At 54.6% G+C, this 20,745-nt stretch overlaps 1 protein-coding gene across 2 annotated transcripts in view; it reads left to right on the top strand.

Moving 5' to 3' along the window:
* Positions 1 to 5,565, top strand: part of LOC122373287 (tetratricopeptide repeat protein 8-like) — an 84,992-nt gene extending 79,427 nt beyond the window's left edge. For both annotated transcript variants that reach the window (XM_043351214.1, XM_043351215.1), the window contains exons 10-11: positions 3,981 to 4,187; positions 4,754 to 5,565. In XM_043351214.1, the coding sequence (XP_043207149.1) occupies positions 3,981 to 4,187; positions 4,754 to 4,870 (324 nt within the window). In that variant the 3' untranslated portion in view covers positions 4,871 to 5,565. The remainder of the gene's footprint in view (positions 1 to 3,980; positions 4,188 to 4,753) is intronic.
* The last annotated feature ends 15,180 nt before the right edge of the window (positions 5,566 to 20,745 follow it).

Genomic DNA, 20,745 nt, shown 5'->3' with positions numbered 1-20,745 from the left:
CAGGCGATACCGGAGACGACCGGCTCATAATCAAGCTCTGCATTGAAACGACATCATTGAGACACTTGTTATTAAACTTGAGATAAAAAGCCAGTTTGACTCAGCAGGTTAAAGTCGGTATGACTGGGGTAAGACATAAGCGGAAAGCAGCTCCGTATAGCATTGCCTTCGTAACGTTGTCTTCGTATACGAAGACAACGATTGCATTGCTAGAGGCGTGACGCAAAAACCGTCAAGTGACACACCCGGATAATGCATGTAGTTTGAGAGAAAACTCTGTCTGGGGGCTCAAACATAGCTCTGGTATTGCAGCCGGCATTCGGCAGTACCGGGAACGACGGGAGCATAAGCGAGCTATATATACTGAGCTGATGAGTTACTGAATTTGAGAGATGCTATGCTCTACTGGACATTTCATTACTTTAATAATTTGTTTGAGATATTTAAGATATCGAGTGCAAATTATCCTATGTGCTTCTAACGAGGTATTACGCATTGGGCTATGGAAACGGCCGGGAGATACCTACGTACTAATTTCTCCGACGGCTGCACCGGAGACGACCGGAGCCGAGACTGCACTAAGCCGACAACGCAGCTGTGAAATGTGTTACGGAAATTTGACCAGTAGTACGTATTTTATTGGTTTGCCATTAACAAGGCGGCAGCACCGGAGTCGACCGGAGCCTATGCTAGCTCGACCCTTTTATTGGTTTGCCATTAACAAGGCGGCAGCACCGGAGTCGACCGGAGCCTATGCTAGCTCGACCCTGAGACGACAACGCTTTGAACGCGCGCTCGACTCAAACGCAGCGCTAGCTGAATATGCTACTGAAATTTGACCAGTATTTTACTGGTTTGCCATTAACAAGGCGGCAGCACCGGACTCGGGTGCGACCGTAGCATAAACAAGTTATTCATATACTTATATATATATACTTATATATATACTGATAATATGCACTGAGCCGACAACGCAGCTGTGATGCCTATAAACGACGGAAAAGTCGCAAATAGTGCAGCCTTTTCTTTACATAGTCTGCCGTTTAATACGAAGAACCGGCAATGCCGATAAAATGACCGGACAAACAAGCCAACTTGTGTTACCTAAAAATGTGGTATGTGGCGTGCCAACATGGCGTACTCTAAGTAATAGCCGGTAACACTTGGCATGGCCGGAGAAAAATCCAACATGTCCTGAGCCAGTGCAATTGAGAGGCCTTTATGCTACTGTCTCATGCCAGAAAACGCAGCATTTAATGCGTCAGGCTGCCCTGTGTGCCGGAGACAACCGGAACTTGACTACTAATGGAATAATATTGCCAAGTGACGCGTACTTCTGCTCATTTCTGCTCGTTAGAGAAAAAAAGCAAACCATAGACGCACGGGGCACGCGTTAAGCGAGCCCTGTACTGAGGCAGCAATGCATAATGAGTCGTGTTACCCAAGGCTACTTTGTGTTACCAGAGTTTTATTATATTTTTTTATTTTGCAAAACGCCCGGAGACGACCGAGATTGAGGCAAGCGATGCACTGAGACGCCAATGCAGCGGTGGAAAAGCTCATATGTACTAATCCATCGCAAAATTTTCATGCCAGGCTGCTGTAATAGCTGTAGTGATGTAGCTGTAAGTTATTTGTCCATCACTCACTTATGTATCTGCGTCCGAATCTGGTCAATGCGAATCGCCTCATGCGGGAGAGAGGTCAGTAGGTCAATGCCCCGGGGGCCCAGTGGGCAGGTCGGCCGGACTAGTGTCCGGGCCGCGCCGGCCAGGCACCAGACGCCGATAAATGCCCCGAGGCATGAGCAGCTGATGCGGCTGGCGACCGTCCACGGCACAGACGGGGAAGGAAACCGGTAGGCGGGGACGGAATTAGACCGTCCCATGCAGCTCAAAACTCAGCGAGAAGTTAGATTTTGCTTGATTGGTGCTACCTATAGGTACTTAGGTAATTTACAAACGAGCCTCCTAAAATGCGAAAATCATGCTGCTAGACCGGAGGTTGACGAGGTAGACCGGAGGGCCGAGAATATTGCGCGCACAGCACAGACTGTCAAGCTCGCACGTAACGCGAAACATTAAGATGTCATCAGCGATGAAACCAGTCAGACTTGGAAAGTCAAGTCCAAGCAAAGAATCTAGATGCAATATCTGCTGATCGGCAATGCGGCCGCAAAGGTATCGACATAGTTATCACTAATGCGATCTCCAAGACACCTCACCTCCAGTGCTGTCAAGCAGCAGCAGTGTCGAAAAAAACACGACACGTCACGAAAAGCAGGAAGCGCCGCGCTCAGCCCACGGCTCAGTGGCTGACTGCTCTCGGCGGCGCTGCGAGCGCGAATGACCCGGGCTCGGGTCATGCGGACCTGACGAGCGGGCGGTATGACGCAATCACATGGGCGGCGCTCGCCCTCACCGCGGAGAAAAAACATTATCAGTTGACTTATAATGTTACATTTAACGAACTTACTCATAAGCCGTCGATACCAGTAGCTGTGGAGCTCTTCATGCGGGACAAAACGCATCGCAGCTCGCCAAGGCCGATTGTGCGCAGCGCGAACGCCGAAGTGGATACACGCGGTAGCCTGACCGGAAGGTCCGGCCCCGATCCGTCGACCTGTGCGACAGTGCGTGGTCCAAGGCCCACAAAGTAGCGGTTCAAGGCGTCCACATCGACGTCCGCTGGGCTGACCGCCCCGTCCCTTTTCCCGGCTACGATGGGCCTCACACTGCGCCACACGGAGGACGGACCGCCATCCCGCAGCCGATCACGGATCGCGCTCCTGCTGTCCCTCTGTATGCTGCTGCGCACCTGTCGGTTCAGCTGTTTGTAGAGCTCACGGTCACCGTCACGAAGTGCAGCCCGGCGCTCCGCCATGACGGCTTTAGTGGTGTCACTGACCGGAGGCGCGGCAGGGTTGCGAATTTTTACACTGCGAACTGGTGCTAGTTCGTCAAGTCAAGCACACCAGTCACACATGACACAAAGTACTCCCACTGCACAGCCGGGTCCTCAGATGCGAAAAGTGGAGTCCAGTCGACGTCCGACAGCCTTCCGTTGAGCTCAGCAGCGTAAACGTAACGTTTTACTTTTAACGTAAAATGTCTCAACTTTGACAAAATCATATCTGGATGTTCTAGGCCAGTAGCCAATTGGTATATAGAGGATTCTTCATGGCTCCGGACGGAAAATAAGACATCGAAGCTAAGATACGGAACAGAAGATTAGGAAGGAAGAAAGATAACGTGCGAGTACATTCCTAACGGGCGTGGAACGATATAAACTTGAACACGACTCACACAATTGGAGCTCTGAAAAGCCGAGCAGCTCAGTTGCGTGCCGTACTCTGTGGTTCCCTGTGCAGTGTGCAGGGTGCACTCTGCACGCCATGCAGATTACAGAGCAGGCTAGTACTACGTTGCACAGTGCACATACAGACCGATTGGGAGGCCGGTGTTTTCCGTTCTTTGCTGGAGGGTTGTGCAGGCCGCAGCCTTCCGTCGGTTGTGTATCAGTGTCAGCCCGCTGTCTGTTCCATGTGCAGACTGCCGTCCGTATGTTAGTTCCGAACTGGCGTACTCAGATATCCTCACAGCGAGTCCTCTTTGTCGGACCCGGAACTATATATGTTTTCCTCTCGTATGATCAACAATGGTCATATGGTTCCGACAGCAGATCCGCGGGGCCGGCTTCTGTGTATCTCGGCTCGCTCACTAATCTGTGACGTCCAGTGGTGCAGTTTCCACTATCCCTGTCGGTACCCATCTCCATCTAGTGGTGTCCGCTGACTGTCTCTTATCCAGTAGTATCAGACAGTGTTCTATTCACTTGCCCGTCATCCCCAGATGGCCCCTCAGTTCAGCGGTGTCCACTCTTTCCCGAACGCTCCCATGTGTCAGGGTATTGCCGAAATCAGCCTTCCATGCTGTGTTATCCTGTGCGCACTGACCACTCCCTTCCTATCCCTGTACCAGGGTATTGCCGACATCAACCTGGCGTACCAGTGTTTTCGGCTGGCTCTTGTCTCTAACCACGACCACGCCGAGGCGTACAACAACCTGGGCGTGCTGGAGCAGCAGCAGGGCCGGCCGGAGAAGGCCAGGGCCTTCTTCCAGACGGCGGCCGCGCTGGCGCCGCACATGTTCGAGCCGCTCTACAACCACGCCGCCCTGTCGGAGAAGGTGGGTGATGTAGCTGCGGGACGAGGCAGTTGATGTATAGGATCTCTTTGGGCGGAGCTGGTCGCTGCTGTGAGAGGTGGTTAAGAAGGAGGTAGTTTGCCACATGCTGGAGGTCAGCTGCGAGAATAACTATTTTTGGGTTATCGAGATCAAATGTGTCGCTTAGAATTATCAAATCCTAGAATTATTGATCCGGGTGATACCGAGTAGCAGTCGGCGGAACTCAAAATGCGGGGTAATGTGTTTACCGGGTTCATATGGTTATCGGTGTTGATAGCCCAGTGTTTCAAACCCCTTCTGTGGTTCCCTCTGCTCTATCTTCACGGGAAATGCTTATGGCCCGGGTGAAGGTGTTGTTCTGTTTCAACCCCCTTCTGTGGTTCCCCTGCTCTATCTTCACGGGAAATGTGTACATACGGCCGTCGATGACGATGCTGTTCTTGGACTCCACGCTATATGAAATTGAAGCGGAGTTACGCGAATAGTGGCAGAAATCATATTCCTATTGGTCGACCATCCGCTATCTTTGAGACCCCTGCTAGCGTCACGGCGTTGTTTACCGTCAGATGGGGGACCTGCAGTCGGCCTACATCATCATCAAGAAGGCGCTGGACGCCTACCCGGATCACGTTGACTCGGCGCGGCTCTTTGAAAAGCTCCAGCAGTCGTTCTCGTCGATCTGATGGGCCACCGCAGCCGATACAGGCTGAGTCGGCCGCGGGGAGGGGCAGGGAAGGAGGAGGTCGAGAGGGTGGGTAAGGAGGCTGAGGTCCCGTGACACGGTCCTAGCGGGTAACCCGCGGTCGGGACTGACCGGTGATTTGAAACAGGCACTTATCACTGGTCGTTGTGTTGCGAGGGTTTTGTTGTCGGAGAGCCACACGTCAGTATAACTGCTTTCGAGGCAGTCAGCACGTCATGATCTCAGTTATTGGCTGTTGTTTTCATTTTTCGGTGTATATTGATGCGTTGTTAACGCTTCGCTGTTTCACAAGTAGCCTGTTTTATGCGTTTTTGCTCTTATTATCAACTCTAGGTATTTTTACCTTTGTTAGGACGGCTTTGATCACCACTTATGTCTCATTTGTCTATTTTATCGTTCATGGTAGGAACTGTGTATCATACTGTGATGTATCACATGAAGTGGATGAACCCCACCGCTCGAACGTTTAATGTTCACCACGCTAACAGCTAGATGTTGTGATCTCAAACTGCGTCCGTCCCATACCGATGCTGTGACCTTGCGGTGCCGATCGTTATAAGGTTTACTCCGAAACGCGCTCTTAGGGATCGTAAAGATTCCCTTCGTCTTTTTGTTGGTTATTGATGATTTATTTTGTCTGTGCTGTTTCACCAATACACCGAATGTCTATCGAAACATATGTCCAAAATCGGTCAAGGCGTCCACCATGTATGAAATCCAACACCTAGCAGCCAGTCCGTGATTGCGACCTGTCGCCGGTCGCCGGACCCCCCAGTCACTGCCGGTATGCACCCATGAACACACCACTGTTTGTTTGTTTGTTTGTTTGTTTTGTTGGGTTAGGCCCTTTCGGTCGACAAGACCATTGCAGAGCCGGAAGGATGATAGGAATTAGGGGGAGACATTGGTCTGGGCAGGCACCCTAGTGAGTCGCCGGGGCTGAGCCCGTCCAGAGGACAGGCCACCCAGCCCCAAGGCACTCACTGCAGCCGGCTACGGGGTGCGCTCCCTCGGGAGCAGCGGTGCCGCTCCAAGGGAGCAGCCCGCATGAGACAAAGTTGCCTGTCCAGCCCGGAGGGGGGTTGCGGCGTGGAGGAGAAGGATTTCGGTATCCTGAGGATAGAAGCACGGATAGGTGAACACACCACTGGTCTCCGCCCTGGTAGTACCTGCGCCGGGACTGACCAAGAAGTACGAAAAAGACGCCCGCTACTGGTATGTATCGCACTGGCTGATCATTGGGTGCGGCCTTGACCCTCGCTCGGGCCTGGCGCTGCCCTATCGCCCCTCCCCCTCCCCGGCGCCGCCCTGTCCACCACAGCCGCGTCTGACGTTCTGAGATAGGCCGTACTGTGACAGTGACGACATACAGACAACGACGCTGATTGGTCAACAGATCTCCGAGATACGGAGAACAGCGGAACGCAGACCGGTGATCAGACGGTAGTCCGTACAGACTGCGGTTTTTACTGTATGGGAGGAAACTTGATAGATGAGTATGTATCTACACGCGACGTAATCCGACAGTACGTTGGTTTCTTTTCTTCTCCGCCGGGCTACCGGCAGCCGGTCAGCGCCCCCCCCCCCCGTCCCCCCGTGTGTGACGTCACCGACTGCAGCGACAGTGAATCAGACGGCGGCGGCGGCGGTCCGCACTCCGGATCAGAGTAGCCAGTCTGGCCAGGTGAGAGGCAGTGACCGGTGCGGGCGTTCTGTGCGGACGGACGGGCGACGGCTCGGGCACAGCGTGAGGCTGGGACTAGAGGAGTCAGTGTGTGACACGAAACGGGTGGTGGTACTGAGGAGAGTTTACTGTGAAGACGTGCCCGGGAGATCGGTGTAGTGTGACAGACACAGTCGCTGCGGCCGCTGTCAGTGCTGAAGAGTGAAAAACTGCGCGGTGCGGTGCTGGTGCTGATCCGTGAGCTGAGCTGGAGCTGAGCAGCGCCGGACGGCTGCCCCTCAGAAGTGTCATGTGGCGGCGGAGCAGCCCCGTGCGGCTGCTGGCCGTCCTACTCTGTCTTCACACCTGGGAAACAGGTGAGTTCAACTCCAGCTCCCCAGTCTGGACCAAAAGCTCCGTCAGTCCGACGGTACAGCTCACTTTCACCGAGTATGTTTGGTATGTGTGCGGTAATGGCGTGGGAATACAGTGCCGGCTCCGGAGACTGGGGATATCGCCGGGTTATCTCGAGTCATGAGGCGGAGACTAGAGGTACGGGATAGTTTGGGGTGTTCCAGCTCCACTCGCCGGGAAATTAATTTCATGAGCCGAAAGTCACAACATCAGGTGACGTGATAGCAGCATGTTCAAAGCTGTCCGCGTGTGGTCAGCTGTGCTGAACATTCAAACCTGGTAGTTTCCCGTCTGCATAGCCATTAGACAAGGGCACCGAGCACGGGTACGTCGTCCATTTTTGTGGAAGGTAGGGCGGCCCGTCAAATGAACAATGCTCCTTAGACGGTCTCTGCTCCCTCTTTTCTTCCCCAGACCTTAGTGACAGTTGCGTTACCTTTATCGTTCCCAAGGGCGCTGTTTTACAACAGATCAAAAGCCAACCGCCTGGCACCCAGTTTCTGGGCTCGTATAGGACCTTTCTTCGCGCGATTTCCTAACTGCTTCACGAATTGTGAGTTACTGAGAAAGGTCAGCATGTTTCGCCTCCTACAAAAACATCAAGGCCGGTCCGTCCACCGTCTGTTGACGCATTGCCCCTTCAACCTTTTAAACAGGGAGGGGTCGGGGGCGGTATGCACTCTTGCAAAACGTTATATCAAGTTCCTGATAGACACGAGGCACGACATTCGATATGCCATCTGTCGGCCGCAATCATTCCGGGTTGGTCGCCCCGCCTCGCCGGCCCTGAGCTGGGATTCCCTCTCGTCACAGTTCGGGGCAGGGGGCGGGTGAGTGTCCCGCACCGACTGACAGGCACCCGTATCGCCGAGCCGCGTCGGGGGGGCGTCCAAACAGACTGCTTCAGACGGGAGTCGGCGCTGTGATCGCCTACAAGGAAGCGGATATGGTGATAGAAATGGCGCTGGTTTTTTGCCGAGATCTGGACGATCTCGTCAGCTAGGGGAAGACTAGGAACCGATGGAGTTGTGCCACCGATCTGGCTCTCGGTCGCAAATGTTGGCGTGACTCCGTGAGGCGCGTGGTGGAGCCTTTGTCGCTGTCGTTGATGTGCTTGGTTTTTGGGTAGGTATGCCTATGGTGTGCCAAATGTGCATAGACAAGTGTTCAAGTCACCGAACACTGAGCAGTGAGCGCAATCAAAATGTTGTACAACGACACAACTCCCGGCAATGTCCGTTTCACTTTCAAGCGTTGCTGGCCCCGTTCACGAGACAAATTATATAGCTGATATATTAGGTAGGTACCTACCTACGTTGCACTGCATGCATGCACGCACATGCTGCCTCCCCATTAGCTGCTGTCATGCTCGACCGCGTTTTGACACTTCAACTGCATCAGAGTTGTCGAGTGCAATTCATTCCTCTACATATATAACTGCCATCATGTTCTGCCAAATTATACACCCCCATGCATACTTCCCGTGAACGAGACGAATCAAACACTGAAATGAGCACCTATTTAAATTGCATACATGTGCATACCTACCTATTCATTCTGTCTGCACCGAGATGACTCACACCCACGGGTCTAAGCTTGCATGTGCAGGTCTGCTTACCTATCACCTCTGTTCCGAATTGCTTACACCTCAGACAAAAGTGTAGCGGGGTTTATTACTCTTCCAGTCGTCCCACTTCCGTCCTACATTCCTATGTCGCTATAACACGGCGTAATCTTCTTACCTGATAGAGCCCAGTATCACGTCTGCTGTGTAATTGTCTGCCTGAGAGACGAGAGATGAGACACTGATCCATCCATATCGTGGTGTTAGATAAGCACAGGAAAACATTCCGGTTGCTGGCTCCAATGCGGTCAGCTATGTGTGCCGAAAAGATCGTGAGGTTGTTGAACTCCAAAGATTAAGTTATCACTGTTGTACCTTTTATTTGTACTTACCTTTTATGTATGCTTATGATTAGGCATGATATAGATGTCTCTGTAGACATAAACGGCTTTCCCTCGTCAATATAGCCGCGCGGTCTGAAATGATCCCGTAAACGATATAGGTAAGCCGTTTTCACGACGGGAATGGGATATCTGGCGAATGCACCTAATTTCACTAAATCTGCACCAAATCTTTTTTTAAACAAATATCTTCGTATCATGAATTTATTTCAGTACCTATTTTAATCGAATATAATGTTTGATAATTTGAAAAGTGAGGCATATAAGCATCTGTGCGAACCAAACTGAAAACTCATCGGATTTGGATTTATTACGCACTGTTGTGCATTTTAAAATAATTTTTTCTTATAAAGTTATCTTATGAAAAACTTATTGAAGTACCCTGACCAATACCTACAATAAGCTCAATGATAATGTCGATTTTTACATCACCAGTAAAAGCACCTATTTTTAACGACTTATATATTGCGTAATTTTATTTATGCTAAAAATGGACGTCTACGTTCCGCTGCTCCGCTATAGGTATTTGTCGCCGTTACGGGCAGAAACCATTGAGGTGTTAGGCGTGCATTATGATACCTACCTATTTTTACCGGCCGAGCACTGCATGATATGTCCCTGTACCTATAGCCTATGAAGTCCCTGTGTGATGTGCCGCTTCGTGGCCGGCCGGGCTCCGAGCGAAGGCTGGGCATTTATTAGAGTGAATCCAGACTGGACTACTATAGACGGGAAACGTGCCTGGGCATGAAGGCCGGAGCTCAGCAGCTGACCGGACGGAGCCAGGAGGCGGTACCTATACCTAACCAGAGGTAGCAGTGGCGGCGCCACGAAATTTCGCCAGTGGGGGCAAGCTTGAGGTGACCCGACTGTTGTCCGATAGTTGATACGCCAATCTGCAAAATCCATGAGCACCTTGCCCCTAGATGTTGCCATTCAAAATTATTATGGTACTCATGTGACCTCGAATGACCTTTGGTTGACTTTGACACATGAAAAGTCCTTTGGGATGATTTCGTAGCCGCTGATCACGATTCTGGCATCCATTTTGCTCTAAGCATTCATTTAAGAGCCTCAGGATGGGAAAACATGTCTTAATTACGAGATGCCGGCAGCGCTCTTGCGTTGCCTTGGGCCAGAATTGGATGAACGGAGCTGAGGGCACACACCGGGCAAGCTCACCGAAACCCAGACTGAGCTCGGACTGAACCTGAAACCAACCGAAACATCCCAAAAATGCTTGAAAGCACGTGAGATTGGTGTGGATATCTACAGGGTGTCCCATAAGTTCGTTTTCACCTAAATTTTACGTTTATAGGCTCTCTTGCTTAAAGGCACGCTGAGTGGTTGCCATGGCTGGTAGCAATATGCTTCACAGTAACTAATTTCTGTAGACAAAATAGCTATTGCTAGAGAGCCCGCTTCCTACAGAGACGGCTAACGCCGCAACATAGAGGTCTCCGATACGGGTACGTCTTGGTATTTAGTCAGCACATGACCATTCTCGACGATTAAGGGTGATTGAGGCCTACCAGTCTGTAGCCAATGTCCATTGCTAACTGGACGCACAGCCAGCAAGTGACGCCGATGATTTGTCGGGAGTCAATCACGGTGAATGAACATGAGTAGGAGAATGAGTGGGTGTAGGAGATATGCGACAGACGGTCCGAGAACGAACGTTTTGCTGATGCACTTGGTACGGGGACCGTCAAAAACAGGCATACTATTATAACCGCTTATCATGAATGTTGCGCTGGTCTTCTGTTCCCTTTTTAACATCAGCCAAATTTTGTGGGGGCAAAAACATAGTCTTGCCCCCACGGCCTCCTGCCAGTGGGGGCAGTCTGCCCCCACTGCCCCCACGGTGGCGCCGCCCTTGAGAGGTAGTTTGATTTCAAGACGAAAAAAAAAATAATTTCGGAGTTTCCTACATTATCTTATATGAATTCATTCGGCGAGCGAAAAGCCCCGGCGAAGATGGCAATGTTTTACTGTTGATTCGTCGCTTACGTAAAATTGTTTGCGGAATGCTGACTGAAATAGGCAATAGCAATTGAGTGTTATTGACCCTCTGGTCACTGGCAGATCCAGGGGGCAGTATGGGGCAAATGCCCCCCCCCCCCGCCGCATGACCTGAAATCGACGAAAATGCGGTTTCCCGAGAATAAAACGAAAGCTAAACAATTTTGCTAAGAAACAATGTTTTAAACCGCACAGCAGTGCGAATCAGAATCCGATGAGTTTTTGGAATTTAAAGAAACGTTTTTTTTTTTGTATTGCCCCACGCAGCGTTCAAGACCGTCTTTCTGGATCCGCCAGTGCCTCTGAATAGCTTTGAACCCTAATGCTTTTGAGTTTTGTATTTCTTTTAATAGCGTGACTTTCATATTGCTCGCATATTCCGCGACATTCTATTCAGTTTTTTAAGTGTGAGGCAAAGCGGTTAGCGATGCAAATGTTTTAGTTTGTACTCAACGGTGACAAACCTATGCATACCTATATCAACCCGAACCGAACAAGACGTAACGGACCTTCACCAATCACCTCCAACTCTGAGACGGTTATGGAATGCATCGTGCCTTTAAACACGAAAAAATCCTTGACGCAAGTCAGTTTGGAATTTCTGCTGGCTGTGCTGGGAAAACACGTTTGGTGTTGAAACTTGTATAACTGCGCCGAGTGCAGCAGTTACACCGTCTGTCATTAAAGCCAGGGGAACGCCCAAACCTCAGGTCCTTACAAGCCGCGTTATAAAGCCCGAGCCCAAGTTAGATAACGTAAGTATGTACCTATTAGGTATACGTCATAGGGCAGGGCTTACACTATTGCATAATGCATACGCACTGAACCGAAGCAGCGACAGTTCGAACATAATCCGTGCCTTTCTATGTAGTCGATGTATTGCTCGCGAGTCACGTCATTCCTATTCGTATATCTCTCACAGGGTTGCTCACCTGCCCGCCGCTAATAGGAAAAGAATGCAGTCGTTGTTTGCTTATCTGACGCGCTGACGAAGCGCACACAAATAAAGCCGTGGTCAGACTCGGACCGATATAAAAGTTGCGTCACGATGGTCGGCGACTGATCAGACGCACGATTCAGTCATTAGTCATTCCTCAAAGTGCTCTGTCACCACTTAGCTACTGTGTGTCAGCAGAATAGCAGGTCTCTGCTGAGGTAGTCCATGCAATGAAGCCTCAGACAGTGGCCAGCCATATAGGCTACCGTGCGTAACCAAGGAATAGATTTGTGCCTGATGGTCTTTCATTCAGCTTGTTAGCTCGTCGAACTTAGAGGTTGTAAAATCACGACAGGTTTCTCGGTGCAACGTGAGTAACGTAGGTAATCGTCAAACACTTACCGGCCGAGACACGGGCGATATCGCACAGCTATCTCATACAGCCGATCCGGTGACCGCCGCGCCGGTCGGGGCGCCGTCATCAGGCCGTCACCAGGCAGTCATTAGACCGTCATCGGCCGTCATCTGCCTCAGTCACGGTCCACCTCGCTGTTAGCGTCATACGTCATCCAACGGCTACCGTCCGGGCTGCCCCGGCGGGGCGGGGCGCCCGACTTTATAGGCAGCTGTCTGCTTTACAGCCACCCTTCCCATAGCCCGGGGGGTCGTGTGGGCGGCTCCCTTATACGCGCTACGCAGGCCCTTGTATAGGCCCTATGGCCCTCTAGGCCCTCTTTTGTCTTGAGCCTCAACGCTCGGTGGGGCTCCACTCGACCACCAGTTCACAGCGTGGCTCAGTCGGTCTGCCGGTTTGTATGAGTGCCCCGGCCGCACGAGCAAGGTCATACACACGCTCGGGGCGGGCCGGGCGGGCCTCCGCCGAAAGCTGCCCCGTGTTGCGCCACACGGGTGCTGGCGGGCCCGCGGCGGCTGTGGGTGTGACGTCATACAGCAAATGGACCGGTCAGAGTCCAGAGACGAGACCGGGATGACGTAAGAGTGTACGCAGAAGCGGCCGTAAGGGGAAGGGGTCGATGGTTCTCGATGTTTGGTTTGAGGCTGGATGTTATCAGCTCGCATCAGATGGGCATCTGTCGAGTGACGACATGGGAATTAGGAATGTCATGCCCTTTTGCCTGAACAGAGATTCTAAGGGCATTTGTCAGAAGACGATTTGGTCTCATTTCGGGCACTCCCAGGTCAAGAGGAAAACTCGGCGTCGTCTGCGACAGTTACCGACGGTGACATCAGCCACGGTCGCGCACGTGGGCGTTCCTAGCGAGTCCCAGATGGTATCGCGCGGCCTCGCACGCGACTGGTCACCGCACGGTTTTCAGATAGTGCTGAGTCTCACCTCGGGAGCCGTGAGGCGCCGCCGGCCGCGTCATCCCCACCGCTGCGACGCTGAGCTGGGAAGAATGACCTCAAACCGCTCGTATCTCATTCTCTAAAAGCAGTTCGGCCCCGGCTCCGGCCCACACTCATGGCTCGGAAGGCTCATAAAGCGGGCCGGTGAATGGGAAGGTGGGGACGCGTGATGCGACGACGCATTGAAGACCATCCATTATGCCGGTATGGTTGGATTTCCTTAGCTCTGCAGGCGGCTGGAGGGGCTGTGAGAGTTGATTTACAACACTGCTTGCCTCCCGTGATGAGTCTTGGTCCCAGTTACTGGTTTAACCTTTTCAGGATGCCGATACTTATTCAGGGACCTGGAGAAGTCACGAGACGTGCCATTCTCATTAGAAACGGTGCTTGTTTCGAATTGAATAACTATTGAACGAGAAGTCACACAACGGGCGGCAATGCAGCAACGGTTTGGTGAGCGATGAACGATGGTAATCCGGCGGCAGCCATTTGCATTGGTCCTCAGCATCCGGCAACCTTCACACGGGTTCGGTTCGGCCGCAGAGGGCCGCCGCCCCTATTGGCCATTGGATACATGGTTACTGAGGGAGCACTGCCTCCCTCTTTTCGTTCGTGACTCAACGCCATACTGCCAGATAAACGCCCGCCCTCCTTCCCCTCCCTCCCACGTACACACATTCACACACACAGTCACACCTACGCATGTCTCGATACGGGCTCTGATTCAGTCCCGGTCCTGGTGTGATTTATTTGTATGGTAGTCGAGCTCCTGGTGAGACTCAGTCCTGATCTTCAGACATGAACGCCAGCATCAGCGTCAGAATGTTTCTGGCTTTATTTGTCGCTCTGTTTATGTATTTATTTAGGATACTCCGAGTCCGGTCATTTCAGATCATCCCATGACCGGGGCCAGTGTGTGATGGAACAGAGCGTGTAGTTATTCGTCGGCCAGAGGATAAGTCGCAGGGACAGAGGTGGCGGCTTTGTCATGCGGTACAGACCGTGCTGACAGTCCGGATAGTGTGCGGCTGCTGGCCGATGAATCAATGCGCCGATCTGCTGAGTCACGTCTATAGTTGATCACGGCGCTGTCTCGTCGTCGTCGTCGTTGTTCCCTCCAGCCCCCTAGGGGGCGTAGCCGATGAGGCTCAATTGGGCGCGGTAGCCGGCGGCCAAGGCCGCCACCGCGCCGTCGTCCCTTGCCATAGACGCTTCCAGGTGAATATTACCCAGGCGCCGCAGGCGGCGTCCCGCCAGCGCCGGGCATCGGAGCAGGACGTGTCGTGGAGTGTCCGCCTCCTCGCGGCAGACGCGGCATCGTGCAGCAGGGCAGCCCATGTCATTGCACTGCGGGCAGTCGGCCTCGGGACGGCGGCCGATGCGGTGCAGGTACTGCGCCGAGCCGCTCCAGTGTCCTGCTCGGAGCTGGTGAATATCAACCGCGACGGCACGGTCGGCCTCCAGGACGGGGCCGGGACGGCGGTCGGCCCATATCGCCCGGTACCAGCCGTCCGGCCAGCTCCGCTGCCAGGCGCGCGCAGCGTCTCGTGCAACGGCCTTGCATATCGTGCCACCGTCGATCGGAGTGTCATGTTGGGGTAGGGCGCTGGCCTCGCGGGCGAGGGCGTCCGCTCGCTCATTACCGGGGAGCCCGCAGTGTGCAGGGACCCACTGCATGGTTACTGGCTGGCCCCCCTCGGTGAGCGCGGCCAGCAGCCTCCATATATCTGCGGCCAGCGGAGTCCTCTGGGCCGCCGGGCCGCTCCGCAGGAGGGCCAGCGCCGCCATCGAGTCGGTACAGACGACAGTCGGAAGGGAGGTGTCACGGCCATCCATGTTCAGGAGCTCCTCCAGCGCCGCTCTCAGGGCGAATAGCTCCGCGCGGGTGCTGGAGCAGAGGGCGCCTGCCGCGACACGCACCTCCCTGATGTCGCCGTTCGGGGAAATGATGGTGGCTCCTCCTCCTCCATTCAGCACCCCATCCGCGGCGGAGCCGTCTGACCATATCCAGGTCGCCTCGGCCGGAAGCTCCGCCAGACGGCTCTCCGCTGCCTCTCGTCTTGTGTCCGGGTGGCAGTCGCGGCGTCCCCCGGGACCCACCTCCAGGACGATGGTCACACCGGGGACATCGCGCCACGGCGGCCCGGCGGTTGCTAGCCGCGCTTCAAAGGTCAGCGGCGCGCCGCCGCGGCAGACCCGTGCTAGGGCCTCGCGACCGCGGTCCCTCCATCCGGTCGTCGTCTTGAGGCGGCGCGGCGGGGTCGACTCCGCCAGGGCTCGGAGAGGGTCGCCCTCTGGCAGGGACATCGCCAGGCCCAGTAGCCTGGCTGCCACCACCGAGCGGCGCGTGCATGCGGCGGGCATGCCCGCCTCCGACAGCAGGGCGAAGGCGGGTGTTGAGGCGGGGCAGCCGGTTATCACCCGGGCCGCCGCCCGCAGCTCCCTGTCGACCAGCTCCAGGTGTGAAGCGGAGGCCGCAGGCATCCACGCCCCCGCCGCGTACTCTAAGGCCCCCCTGATGTACCCGTTGGCCACCGACCTCAATTGGCGTTCGCCCAGTCCCCAGCTCCTCCCGGTCATGCGTCGCAGCTGGGCGACACGGGGGCGGACCTTCTTGCGCAGCTCGGCACAGTGGGCGCCGAAGTGAAGGAGGCGGTCAAAGGTCACGCCCAGGAGTCTGAGGGAGGGGCCGGCAGTCACCACGGCGCCAGACACCTTGATGCTCAAGCTCGACGCGTCGCGGGCCCATTGGGATAGGACGAGGGCCTGTGTTTTCTCGCCGGCGACCCGCATCTTCCATCTTGATGCCCAGCTGGCGATGATGTCCGCAGCTCGCTGGGCTCGGCGGCCGGCCTCTTCGATGGAGGCGCCGCTGCTGAGCGTCGCCGTGTCGTCGGCATACATGAAGATGTCTGTGCCTGGCACGGTCTTGAGCGCCGTGATCAGGTCGGCCGACCACAGCGTGTAAAGCGTTGGGGCCAGAACACTGCCTTGCGGGAGTCCGGCCCGGAACGGGCGCTCGCCTCCTCGGGCGCCGTTGACCTCGACCGCAGCTCTCCTGTCCCGGAGAAACGCCCATATCCATGCGGACATGCACTTGGGCACCCCCAGGCGGAGGAGCTTGAGGCGGAGCATCTTGTGATCGATGACATCATACGCCCGTGAGAAGTCGAAGGCGAGGAGTACAAACTTTTCCGCGGTCTTGCCCTCTTCCGGTCGTCCTCTCGGTTTCGGCTTGTTCCAGCCATCTTGGACCCGCTGCACCAGTCTTGCCAGGTTCTCTTCAGCCGATCTGCCTCGTCGGAAGCCGACCTGTTCGGGCGGCACGAGCCCATCGCGCTCTACCAGATGGTTGAGGCGGGCGGCGATTAGGCGCTCGGCCAGCTTCGCCAGGTGGCTAGTGAGCGCAATCGGCCTATGGCTGGCGATCATCTTTGGGTCCTTCCCAGCTTTGGGAACTGGGATAATGGTCGCCCGGCGCCACGCAGACGGTACCTGGCCTGTGGACCAGGACAGGTTCAGCAGTCGGAGGAGAGTGGTCTTGGCACCCGGGCCCAGGTGGCGCAGGTGCTCGGCGCAGATGTCGTCTGGGCCCGGCGCCTTCCCACACTTCATGTTGCGTAGCTGCGTGTCCAGTTCCTGAGGCGTAAACAAGGAACAGGCCTCGGTACGGGCATCGGAGCAGACGCAGGGCTCGGCGCGGAGCCTTGTCAGCTCGGACTTCGTCTTGCGGTCTTGGAGCTTATTCCGGACCTGTCGGCTGACACTGGCGTACTGTTTGGCGAACGCCGCGGCCTTGGTCCGGTCCTCCACGGCGCGACGTCCGTGGTCCCCGAGCGCTTGGCCGGGCGGAGCTTGTTCCGCCCCCTCCATCTTCCGGAGAATCTTGTGAACTCTGCCGATGTTGGCAGGACGGTTCAGCTCCTCGGTCGCGAAGTTCCTGAAAGAGCGCGCCTTCGCCTCCTCCTCGATCTTCGCTGCGCGGCGTTTCGCCTCCACCCAGCGGTCTCTGGCATCTGTCGATCCGGGAGCGGCGTCCAGTGCTGCCCTCGCGCTACGGCGGTCGCGCACAGCCTCCTCCAGTTCAGGGTCCATGGCCCAGGGCTTGGGGTCGGATCTGGCCCCGCGGGGGACATGCAGCACGCTGCACTTCAGCAGCGCGGCAGTGAAGAGCTCGTTGAGTCGCTCTGCCGTGACGTCCTCCGGGAGCCCCGCGAGAGTTGACTCGCAGTCGTCCTCGTAGCCAGTCCAGTTTGCCTTGTGAAAGGCCCAGCGCGTCTTGCGTATCCGTCTTGGGCGGTGTCCGCTCATCGTGACGGTGGTGACCATCGGCAGGTGGTCGCTGCCGATGTCCGTGCCCACCGCCCACGTGCAGCGGCGGGCCAGGTCACGGTGGCAGAAGACGGCGTCTGGAGTGCTGGGTTGTCCCCTGTAGCTGGTCCTGGTGTGGGAGCCGTCGTTGAGGGTGGTGACACCGGTTTGTGTCATCCAGTCCGCCAGACGACGCCCCGTCTCGTCCTCCTCCATGCAGTGCCGATCCCAGGCCGGGTGGTGGGCATTCCAGTCCCCCAACAGTAGGGAGTCTGGGTTGGTGGGGAGGGCCGACGGGTCGAAGTAGTCGGACCTCTGGTCTTCTTCGCCAGGTCGGATTGGCGGCCGGTAGAAATTGTGGATGTCCAGGGTTGGCGCAGGACTGCTGCTCTTCAGGGCAGAGTTGCTGAGGTACAGGCGGATGCCGCACCACTCGGTAGTCGTGTCCGCCATGGCCAGGGGGGCGGTCTCCAGCTTGTCAAAGTTGAGACCCTTGCGGACGTAGATCGCTACGTCGCCCCCCTTGGCCGGGCCTGAGTTCCTCCGCCCCCGTGCCCTTCGGCGGACGGCCGCCGTCTGGAACCCCGGGATCTCGGTGAGAGATGAGGCGCTGAACTGTGCCTCTTGAACCGCGATGACGTCGATTTTCGACTCCGATAGCCAGCCTTGGAGCTCTGTCAACTTGCGACGTAGTCCCTCGGCGTTCCAGCAGGCGATCTGCAGGCGGCTTCGAGTCTTGAGGTTGGCGCGGTATCGGCGGTTCTTGGCTCTCCTGCTTCGACCCCGGGAGCTCCTTCCGGCGGACGCCGCCGCACCCCCGCCGCCGGCACTAGCGGCGGGGGGCGCCGACTCACTCATTCAGCGCAGGCCGGCGCCGCTGCGGACAGCCTCCAGGCGGCATGCCCTCGCGCGGCACCGGCCCGCTGAGCGTGCACCAAGTGTGCGGGTCGACGTGCAGATGGTGTAGGGACGACGGCGCGGTGGAGCGTCGGCCGCCGGCGCCCGGCCCCGAGAGGGCGGGCTGGGACCCGATTGGCTTCCCCCGCCGCTCTCCACGGCGGGGGCGGGGACGAGCCCCACGGAGTCCACCACGTGAAGGTGGGTCCCTCCAGACTCCGACAGACTCCGCTGTCTCGACAGCCTCGCAGCTACCGTCACGGATGCATCACGGATGCTCGACTGACCGACTCCTAGTGTGTGGTGATATGATATCCTCGTTTCATCCAAACTGTTTTTTATCGGGTTCGACTTCATCAATTTGTACTTACATCCGACTTCGACCTCGTCCAGTGGAGGCTTATTGCTAGGGATGTTAAAACTTGGATTATGCTTTTTATTGTGCATTTCTTATCTTGGGCTGGGATGGGATACATGGCATAGATCGCAAATGTGCCGCTTCTCATTCAAATAAGTGGAAACTAGTGGGAACTCAAATAACTCCTTATCCCACAACTCCTTCTTATCCCTCCTTACCCATACATGCGTCGGCAGCCGGCAAAATGCAGCACCGTTCAATGTTCATACAGATACGAGCATGAGATACCGCCAGGCGCCTATACGCGATAATATATCCCCGATTCCGTGATATGCCTATTGTATCATTTCATCAGCATTATCCGTCCTTCACCCTGTCATCAATCTGCTGAAGGCAGATCCCTAACCGCTTATTATAATTTCGAGATGTGTAATAAGCCGAATACGTCATGTCCATTACCTACCGCCTGGAACGTCCATCTGCATCTGCTGGGAATCCGTGCACGGTCCGAGTGTCCAGTCCAGAGTGACGTCACCAGCACTGGACTGACGTCATTTGTATACCTATCGTAAGTCACAGAGATGACGGACGCTCGCGCTGTGACGGACACATGCGGAAGTGGTTCTATCATTGGCCTGGATTGGCGATGGTATGTATCAGTCTCAACATCGGCACAAAATATTACCTAGTAAATAATTGTTGCGCGTTTCACTCTCACCATTATTTTTATTTGTTACGAAAATAAAAACCACACAAATGAAAAGGTGCCTACATGTTAATTTCTCTCTCTCTCTCTCTCTCTCTCTCTCTCTCTCTCTCTCTCTCTCTCTCTCTCTCTCTCTCTCTCTCTCTCTCTCTCTCTCTCTCTCTCTCTCTCTCTCTCTCTCTCTCTCTCTCTCTCTCTCTCTCTCTCTCTCTCTCTCTCTCTCTCTCTCTCTCTCTCTCTCTCTCTCTCTCTCTCTCTCTCTCTCTCTCTCTCTCTCTCTCTCTCTCTCTCTCTCTCTCTCTCTCTCTCTCTCTCTCTCTCTCTCTCTCTCTCTCTCTCTCTCTCTCTCTCTCTCTCTCTCTCTCTCTCTCTCTCTCTCTCTCTCTCTCTCTCTCTCTCTCTCTCTCTCTCTCTCTCTCTCTCTCTCTCTCTCTCTCTCTCTCTCTCTCTCTCTCTCTCTCTCTCTCTCTCTCTCTCTCTCTCTCTCTCTCTCTCTCTCTCTCTCTCTCTCTCTCTCTCTCTCTCTCTCTCTCTCTCTCTCTCTCTCTCTCTCTCTCTCTCTCTCTCTCTCTCTCTCTCTCTTTCTCTATTTTTCTTTGTCTTGTTACTTTTCCCAAACCTACTTCATTGATGTGATAACAATGATAATATGGTTTAGGTAATGCCAGTCGTTAAGAGCAACTTTAAGCCGTCTGGAATTTCGAGTGAGCTGATGACATGAATGAGCTCATGTTTTGCCTGTTTACTCTGTGCTCGGCGACGGTGATATCGTCTCCTGAAATGTCGGTCTGCCGACTGCCGGGCTCGAACCATGGGGCTTAAGACATAAACCGTCCGTAATAAGCATGGGGCACCGTCTCGGATTATGTCCAAGTAGGTACTCCCAAAAGATTATTATGCTTATCTATTGTTGTGTTTATGGTAAAAATTGCTTATTCAATTGGCTTCATTTGCTTACGTCCCTTGGGCCATGGCCTGGATTGGCGATGGTATGTATCAGTCTCAACATCGGCACAAAATATTACCTAGTAAATAATTGTTGCGCGTTTCACTCTCACCATTATTTTTATTTGTTACGAAAATAAAAACCACACAAATGAAAAGGTGCCTACATGTTAATTTCTCTCTCTCTCTCTCTCTCTCTCTCTCTCTCTCTCTCTCTCTCTCTCTCTCTCTCTCTCTCTCTCTCTCTCTCTCTCTCTCTCTCTCTCTCC

Source organism: Amphibalanus amphitrite, unplaced genomic scaffold, assembly GCF_019059575.1.
Source record: "Amphibalanus amphitrite isolate SeventyFive unplaced genomic scaffold, NRLGWU_Aamphi_draft 001473F_arrow, whole genome shotgun sequence".
NCBI classification, from domain to species: domain Eukaryota; kingdom Metazoa; phylum Arthropoda; class Thecostraca; order Balanomorpha; family Balanidae; genus Amphibalanus; species Amphibalanus amphitrite.
This window is presented reverse-complemented; position numbering and strand designations above follow the sequence as displayed.